The sequence below is a fragment of the Crocuta crocuta genome, unplaced genomic scaffold (assembly GCF_008692635.1).
Source record: "Crocuta crocuta isolate KB4526 unplaced genomic scaffold, BGI_CrCroc_1.0 scaffold38, whole genome shotgun sequence".
Classification (NCBI taxonomy): Eukaryota; Metazoa; Chordata; class Mammalia; order Carnivora; family Hyaenidae; genus Crocuta; species Crocuta crocuta.
In genome coordinates, this window is record NW_027532605.1 from 6,083,337 (window position 1) to 6,093,173 (window position 9,837).

At 36.9% G+C, this 9,837-nt stretch overlaps 1 protein-coding gene across 1 annotated transcript in view; it reads left to right on the plus strand.

Moving 5' to 3' along the window:
- TFPI (tissue factor pathway inhibitor) overlaps positions 1 to 4,235 on the plus strand; it is a 70,890-nt gene extending 66,655 nt beyond the window's left edge. Inside the window, exons 8-9 of the mRNA XM_077780254.1 lie at positions 2,491 to 2,670; positions 3,333 to 4,235. Coding sequence (XP_077636380.1) covers positions 2,491 to 2,670; positions 3,333 to 3,481 — 329 coding nt within the window. The 3' untranslated portion in view covers positions 3,482 to 4,235. The remainder of the gene's footprint in view (positions 1 to 2,490; positions 2,671 to 3,332) is intronic.
- Positions 4,236 to 9,837: the final 5,602 nt, after the last annotated feature.

The following is a 9,837-nucleotide window of genomic DNA, read 5'->3' on the forward strand; positions in this document are numbered from 1 at the left end:
GGGTGAAGCAAAATTGGAAATAGAATAGAATGAACAGGCAGAAGCGATAAGAAGCTTTTTTCGAAGAGTTAAAAGGCGGAGTATGGTTGGCTGGGTGAGAGAAGGACGCTGGTATTGTCCAGAGAAACTATATAGTCTAATTACTCCTGAGAGAAAGAGATGAAAAGGTTGGAAGGTGTAGAATTTACATCTATAGAATGGACTAAATTTGATTGTTTAAGCACACCGGTGACCAGAGGTAATCAGGTCAGTGTTCTCTGGAAAAAAAGAGAAAAGAATAAAAAACAATCCAAAACCAAAACCAAAAAAAAAAAAAAGGGAAAAGGGAGGAGGGCAGCTCTCAAGCAGGGATGGGCGTGGTGTGATCCAATGCGTCTGGTGGGGTTCTGCCTTGGCGGTTGTAGGGAGGGGAGTGGTGGCGCTTCACCTCGCTTTTATAGCCGTGTAAACTTCCTGGGCCAGGGGCTCAGCCAAAGTTTGTTGCGCTTTTCAACCCAGGCCAGTCCCAGCCTCCAAATCCCAGGTCAAGCACCCTGCTGAAATTGCCTCAGGCGATCCCCTGGCAACCCCCTCAGGGCAATTCCAAGCTTCCAGGCTAGCTCTGGGGGTGGAGCCAGAAGCCGCTGCTCCCTTCTCCTCCAGGTCGGGCTGGGGAGCCTGGGCGGGGTGGGGGGGGTTGTTTCCTGGTGCCCTGAGCCCGCTGGAGTGAGGAAATCAAGGTCCCTCTGTGTCTCATCACCCAAAACACGAACTCACGGTCAAATCTGCCAGTTTTTAGCGCTCTGCCTTCCCTCTAGAGTTCCAGCCAGCTAGGAGCACGGATGCCGCCGGTGCCTGCGCACCGCCTCCAGGGGGTCCAAGCCCACCAGGAGGGCAATGGCTGCAGGCATGCAACCTCTCCCAGCCAGCCAGTAGCCAGCACAAAAGAAGCAAACTGCGAGCACAGCCCCTCCGGGGCGACTTGGAGCGTGGGGGGCCTGACGCGCAGGTATTTTGTGCGCAAAGTTTTTCTACACCCCGAGCAGAGGTTTTTTCCCCCGAGCGGAGGTTTTTCTGTTTCAGACTCTTTTTCCCCTCTCACTCCCCACAGAGGGGGGTGGCCCGTCTCTCCAGTCTACAATCCAGGCCCAATTTTATCTTCCACAATTCGCACTCACGTTAGAATGCTTTCTCAGTGGAATCTGCGTCCTTTTTCTCCCAATCTCTTGGGTTTGGTACGGTTTCCTATGGCTTCAGGTCTTTACCGTGTGATGCCTGGGCACGAGTGCAGGTATGGAGCTCCCTACTTCTCCACCATCTTGCCCCTCCCTCCATCCAGTACAGTTTTCTTATATTGATTCCTCACCATCTACCGACTTGCCTGTAGTATTGGCTCATTAAGATCAAGCAGTTGAAATCTGCTAAAATCAGCTTCCCCTCACTGACAGGAATTCCCAAAAGAGCTAAAAGCTACCATTGTATTGAAACTGGCTCTGCCTTAAGAAAATAAGTGATCCATGGGGCTTCTAGGTGGCTCAGTTGAGTGTCTGACTTCTGCTCAGGTCATGATCTTGCCGATTGTGTTTGAGGGGGTAGTGGGAGCCACTTATATCTCTCCTTCTGCGCAGAACCCGATATGGATCTTATGTCCCATCTCCGTCTCTCTGCCCTTCCCCCACTCACACTTTCTCTCTCAAAAATAAACATACATTTAAAAAAAGAAAGAAAATGAGTGATCCTTTTACTACCCTAGTTGCATTTTCTTTATTCTGTTTTTAAAATGGTTAGTCCCATGGACATACCAGCCTGTGTCTGGGTTTAACTTGTCAGTGTTTTATCTCCCCCACTTTAACAGTATCCTTCCTTTGCAACAACATCTAACTCCTCTAGACCTGATTTTTCCATTCACAAGAAAACTTTCTTACTACACCAAACCATTTCTTTAGGGCTCCTTCTCTGAAGCTTAAAGTTAGAATTTGCTATACCTGAATTCCTGTGCTTTAAATTGTGACTATGTTACATCATTTAGAATGTTAGTCAAGAAAACACTTCCTCAGCGTCAGTTCTTGCATCATACAGCAAATAAGGACTTGCTACATGAAATTTAAGGATTTTGCACCCCTCAAAGTTGAACATTCATGAACAAAAATGGTACATAAACATTGATCATTTTTTTCAAATGAATATGGTTAACAAAATTTTATAATTTTTTGGATAGTCTTATTATGTACAACTAGTGTTTTTCATTTTAAAGAGTCACATAGCACTTTCCTTTAACAAACATATGTACTTTTTTATTTATTTGAGATAGGTCTTACTGTACTGGACACATGGAGATTAGTAAAGCATTTTCCTCAAACTGAAATACATGGGTTTCAGAGAGTACTACCTTTATTCATTCAGATTACTGTTTTCTATAAACATGCCACAAGGCCAATCTATAAATAAATAATATGAAAGTCTCAGATTAACTATCATATATGATTTACCCTGTTTTCTTGATGTTCTTAGAATTTTATGGCCCTTCCTGGTGTCTGACCCCAGCAGACAGAGGACTGTGTCAAGCCAATGTGAGCCGATTCTACTACAATTCAGTCATTGGGAAATGCCGTCCGTTTAAATACAGTGGATGTGGAGGGAATGAAAATAATTTTACTTCCAAAAGTGATTGTCTGAGGACTTGTCAAAAAGGTATAGAAAAAAATTCTTCCCATTCACTAGTATTTAGGATAACAATTGCAATGAAATTATGAACAAATTTTAATCTAAGAAAATTATGAAATTAATTCTACTTATAATAAGAATTATAGTTTAACTTATATATGTCCCCCCTTTTAATTGCATCTAGATTTATAGTTCTGGAGGTATTGACTATCATTCCTCTTAACGTCACTTCACAAAAAAATAATCAATTTTAAACAAAACATTTTCTTATAATATTATATAGTAAGCTTTCATTTTAAATGATTCAAGTATCTTATAATGCACAGCATTTTAATGTAGTTACTAATTTGCTTCTAAATATAAAAATGATGCATGTATATTCAGTATTTATAAATAAAAATCACATATAATCCCACCAACCATATACAACCACGTGTTCACTTTAATAAAAAGGATGTATTTCTAACTGAAGATGAATAAAAATCAATGATTATCAATTTTTGCTAATTCCTATATATGTAAAATGACTTCCTTAGAATTAGATTGTTCTACACAAAGACAGACAAATTAGACTTTTAAGACTATTTTTGTTTTTAAATATTAAAGGATAATTTGAGAAAATTTTAGATAAAATGTTTTATTGTATTACTTTATTATGCATAATAAATTTGTTTCTCTTCCTTTTGTAGGTTTCATCCAAAGAACTTCAAAAAGAGGATTAATTAAAACTAAAAGAAAAAGAAGGAAGCAGATAGTGAAAATAAGATATGAAAAAATTTTTGTTAAAAAAAATATAAATGTGGGGACACCTGAGTGGCTCAGTCAGTTAAGTGTCTGACTCTTGATCTTGGCTAGGTCATGATCTCATGGTTGGTGAGATCAAGCCCCACCTTGTGCTCTGAGGGTCAGGCTCTGTGCTGAAAGCATGGAGCCTGCTTGGGATTCTCTCTGTCCCTCCCCCACTTACATACTCTCTTTCTCTCTCTCAAAATAAATAAATACACTTTAAAATAATATATATATGTTACATTATTACATAAATTCTAAATATTTTGGATGAAACTTTTCACTATAATTTTTAGTTTTTCTTTCCTGAAATTCTTTTAATAAATATTTCCATGAATTTTCTATGTACAAATTAACTGCTATTAATACACTTCTATCAGAATTCATTTCTTAATCTAGTCAAATTGCTTATTCAAGGATGATGATTTATTAACAGACTACTGTGAATTTACTTATTCCTCAATCCCTTTCTATTTTTCATTAACTATAAACTATCATATTCCTAGCCACATCAAAACAGTCCATTTTTCCATTTGGTGATTATCTGTTTGAAAATATGTTGTCATTTATTTGTTTTGATCATGTATATGATGGTCTTTATAGTCTATGCCCAGATGAATAAATACAGCTATTAAAAGTCAAGCACTTTTTGGATTTTACATCAAACATGGTGACAAGCACTTTCTTCTATAAGGATCACTCAACTCTGTGAAAGCTGGTAATAGAATTCTGTTATGTGCTTCTCTCCCTAAACATACTTTTTCCCCTTTCTTATAAAATAGTACCTCAATAAATCTTGAGCCATACCATTATCTGTACAAAGAGTCAACTCTATCATGAGTCTGTCTGATTTTGATTAATTTAACTATTTTTTGTGTGTGCTTATGACCCACCATATTAGTAAAAATGGTGGAATAGTTGTATGTTAAGTACAGAAACTTGGTGGAAAGGGAAATTTTTTTTTCCCACAAATAGTTTATTGTGAAATTAGTTTCCACATAACACTCAGTGCTCATCCCCACAAGTGTCCTCCTCCATGCCCATCCCCCTCTCCCCCCCACATCCATCAGTCCTCAGTTTTTGTCAGCATTCAAGAGTCTCTCATGGTTTGCCGGAAAGGGAAATTTTTAATGGCAATCAAAAGTAAACTGTTTATATACTTCCTAATTTTATTACTTAACAAAATTTTCTCTTACCCAAAATAGCAAGAATATTGAATCCTCCTGAAACCTATTCATTTATCATTAGGCTTTGCATGCAATGCAACCAATAAGTAAGCCATGCTTCAGGGGGAAGAAAAAGTCATGTTATTTATGTGGAAGAGGAAAACTCTACTACTGAGGAGTCTATCAGCAAGAAATAATCCACTAGAAAATCTATGTGCTAATCACTCTCAGGGTTTTACATAATCTCTCTTTGGAGTTAATTCACTTTATCCAGATCTACACCTTTCCTTTTCTGCTGAGAAAAGGAATATATATTATATGTATATATATCTTATACANAATATTATAATATATATATTATATATGTATATACAACATATATAATACTATATATAATACAATATATAATTGTATTAATATATATAAATTGTAATTTATATATATAATATATATGTCATATATATTATATGATATATAAATTTTTATATAATATGTAAATATAATGTATATATTATAATTACACTACTGCTTTCTTTCATGACTATTTCAATTTATTTAAAAGGGTATATACTATTCACTGAATACTATTTAGTCAGCTTATTCATGCTGATTTCCTACTTAAAAATATTATCTCTTCCAGACTATCCATGTGAAGTCAGGGTCTAGCTGATGTGAGCTATCAAATCACTATGTTTTGAGGCTGAATATGAAGTCCTAAAATACAATTACAAATAAGTTTTATACTTTAGGATGAAAGTAACATCATTATAAAATAGTATGCATTCATTAACTTAAAAATTTTCTATCTTGATTTCAAATATTTATACATATACACACACATAATGTATACAGAAGTAACTGCCTTAGACTGGATCTTTGCTGTGGAATTTTAGACTTGGAAATCAAAATCCCTGTGAAATATGCTTTGTTATCATTTTTACATGGATCGTAATGCCTTTAAATAAACAGGAACATCTCCTTAGGTCAAGTGATAAGCTGCCACCAAGAACATATAAATAGCACATTTGTGAGTTGACGGTTTTCTCCAACAACCATTCATGGTTTCATTACTTAACCAAGAAAGACACTCAGATGGTTTCCAATTTTTAATGCATGGAAATATTATTTTTACTGTAGCTTTAAATAAAAAGCTGTCTGGTGGTATTATCTTACTTTGTTTTACATAATTAAATGCATCTAACTGAATTTTATATAGATTTACTTTATACAGCATTTATATGTATTTACCTACTTTGTTCATTCTCTGTTGGAAATTAACAGATTATGCTGAAAACTGCCCAAATGATTTTAGTGTTTACATTATAATACAAAAAATATTCTTAATAAGGAAGCATAACTGTTATATTCATGAAGCTTTTTGTTCTTTATTTTTAAAAATTTTTTAATGTGTATTTATTTTAGGGGGGAAGAGGGAGAGTGAGACTGAGCATGAGCAGGGGAAGGGCAGAAAGAGGGAAACACAGAAATTTGAAGCAGGCTCCAGGCTCTGAGCTGTCAGCACAGGACCAGATGTGGGGCTCAAACTCATAGATTGTAAGATCACGACCTGAGGTAAGGTGGGACCTTTAACCAACTGAGCCACCCAGGCACCCCTCATGAAGATACTTTTTAATTAATTATTTTTTAAAAAAATTTTAAGTGTTTTATTTATTTCTGAGAGAGAGAGAGAGAGAGACAGACAGACAGACAGCATGAGCAGGGGAGGGTCAGAGAGAGAGGGAGACACAGAATCCGAAACAGGCTCCAGGCTCTGAGCCGGCAGACGGCACAGAGCCCGGCGCGGGGCTCGACCCACCAACCGTGAGATCATGACCTGAGCCGAAGTCAGATGCTCAACCGACTGAGCCACCCAGGCACCCCTTTTTAATTTATTTTTGAGAGAACGAGCATGAACAGGTGAGGGCCAGAGGGAAAAGGGAACAGAGGATCTGAACCGAGCTCCGTACTACCAGCAGCAAGCCCAAGGCAGAGCTCAGAGCCCACCAACCATGAGATCATGACCTGACCTTAAGTTGGACATTCAACCAACTGAGCCACCCCAGTGCCTCACGAAGGTTTTTTTTTTTTTTTTATGTTTGTTTATTTTCAGAGAGACAGAATGTACATGAGTATGCATGTGAGCAGGGAAGGGCCAGAGAGAGAGGGTGAGAAAGAATCCCTAGTACCGCTGGATCCCATGACCATGACATCATGACCTGAGCCGAAATCAGGAATTGGATGCTCAGCCAAATGAGCCACACAAGTGTCCCATCATGAAGTTTTTTATACTTCAGAAAAACCTAGTGTTCTTCAGTTATTGCAAAGATTAAGTCCTAAGACAAAGAAAAAAATTGTTCCATAGCGTCCAGTTGACTTTTACCTTCTTTATTAGAATTTTCCAATAATCTCATTTCAATTTCAAATGTGAATTCATGTACTAGGACTTCTTATTTGTCAAACACATTAGTACACCTGCTTTACAATCCATATTCCATTCCATATGTATCTTTTCCAATCATCTAACATATAAAATGCATTTTATGTATTATACATGACTCCCAATCTTGACTATTGAAGATATCATGGACCATTTCCATACCAGAAGAAAATGGCATTAAAGTAACCATTTAGGAGAAACCTGAGGTTCCTTCATAAGCTGCTCCTGCTCTTATCCCATCCTGACTCATCTTCATCTTGTCTTATGAAGTTAGCATTTGAATTTAGTTTCCAACCTTTAACTTTCAGTTCTTTAAGAACTTTCACATGAACACACCTGAATTGCTTTTCTCGTATTCTGCTCTATAGATCATGAAACCTTTATCTTATTAGTCTGTTAGGACCAATCTCTGAACTACATAGCTGGTGTCTTGACTAGAATTATTCAGACCACTTTTTTAAGGGAATAATGATACATGGTAATTCATTTTACCAAAGAGAGAGAGGTGTGTAGGCATTTAGTCATATAATACAATAAAAAGAGCATTAGGACAATGAATAGGACTTTCTCATCCAAAAATTCTAAAATTCTTCATCCAAAAAAATTCTGACCCCAATGGTCTGAAATGAAACAGGGATATATTTGATCACAAAATTGGAAAGGTAGGTACACCTGGGTGGCAGTCAGTTAAGCATCAGACTTTGGCTCAGGTCATGATCTAACAGCTCATGTCAAGAGTTCAAGCCCCACATCAAGCTCTGTGCTGACAGCTCAGAGCCTGAAGCCTGCTTCGGATTCTGTGTCTCCCTCTCTCACTGTCCCTTCCCTGCTCACTCTCATGCTCTCTCTCTCTCTCTCCCTCTCTCTCTCTCTCTCTCTTCTCAAGAGTAAACATTAAAAAAATTAGAAAGGCCAAAGGTATTTTACTTTAGTATAGATGGACTCAGGGCTTCATATTGTCAATAAAACTAAATCCATCTTTATTCCTGATTCTGCTGCCCAACATTTTTTACCTTTATTTTTTTAATCTCATAGTGTTTCAACATGACTTCCAGAATTTAAGGTCCACATCCTCTCAGATAAAGTTTTCTAGAAACATTTAGACTCACTCCCTGGCCTCTGCCACAATCCATGAAAGAAATAATTGATAAGCTAGACTTCATTAAAATTAAAATCCTATGCTGTACAAAATCTAGTATCAAGAGATTAGAAGACAGGCCATGAACGAGGAGACAATATTTCAAAAGACACATCTGATAAGGGACTGTTATCTAAAACATTCAAAGACTGTTTAAAACTAAAAAAATAAATAAATAACCTTATTAAAAATAGTTTAAGTATCTCAACCAATACTTCACCAAAGAAGACCTAGAGAGGACACAAGCATGTGAAAAGATGCTCTACACCATCAGTAAACAACAACTTACAATAGTCAGCTACGACTACACACCTATAGAATGGACAGTACACAGACACCATCACGGACACCAGCAAATGGTGGCAAGACATGGATGGAGCAAGAGCGACTCTTCACCATCACTGGTAGGAATGCAAAACTGGCACAGTCACTTTGGAAAACAATTTGGCAGATTCTTACAAAAGTAAACATACTCTTAATTATACCATTAGGCAATCATGCTCCTGGCAATTTACCCACAGAAGTTGACAAGCAAAAGTCTGTACAAAGATATGTGTAACAACTTAATTCATAGTAGCCATAACTTGAAAGCAACCAAGATGTCCTTCAGTTGATGAATGAATACACTGTTACATCCAGACCATGGAATTTTATTCAATGTCAAAAAGAAATGAATTATGAAACCATGAAAATATATGAAAGAACGTTAATGAATATTACAAAGTGAAAGAAGCCAATCTGAAAAAGTCTACATGCTGTATGATCCCAAATGTATGGTGTTCTGGAAAAAGTAAAACTATGGAAATGGTAAAAAGATCACTGGTTACCGGGGGTAGGTAGGAAAGGAAAGATGAATAGGCAGAGCACAGAGGATTTTCAGAACAGTAAAAATACTCTGTATGAGAGCTCACAATGATGGGAATGTGTCATCATATATATATCCAAACCCAGAGATTATATTGGTTCAGCCCTGTTGCTGTACAAACTATGAACTGTGTATGATCATTATGTGTCAGTGGAGGTTCAACTGTATCAAAAGTACCACTCTGCTGGGGGATGGTGATGATGGTGGAGGCCATGCATGTGTCAGGGTAGAGGATATATGGAAACACTCTGGACTCTTCCTTCAAGTTTGCTATAAATATAAAACTGCTCTAAATTTTTTTATTAAAGAAAATCCTGGGTATACCCTCTGACCCAAATATCTATGGTCAGCCCTGACCCAACATCATGTTTAGAGAACTGTGACTTTCTGATTAACCAGGTTTGATTCACAAGTCCACTCCAAGGTACCCAACTGATATAAGCACTATCTAAAATTTGTGATCTGACTGCTAGGGTTGGGTCTCGAGTGAGGCCACAGGAACAAAATTTGAGAGGATGTTAAAAAAAAAGTCAGTAACTAAGACCTATAATATTGTAATATAGCATTCTTAAAAAATAAAACAATTCATGATGAAAATATCAAAATTATTAAAAAGAGAAGCTCAGTAACAGCCATATTGGAATCTGAGGCAAAAGGAAAAACCAAGAATACTGATGATTTGTTAAGAATATAAAGATGGTTCCCATTTAATGGCCATTATTTAGTGTAATTAAAAGTATTAACAGAACAATAACCAAGTTATCATTTAATAAATAAAGTTCATTTGACTAAATTCAACACT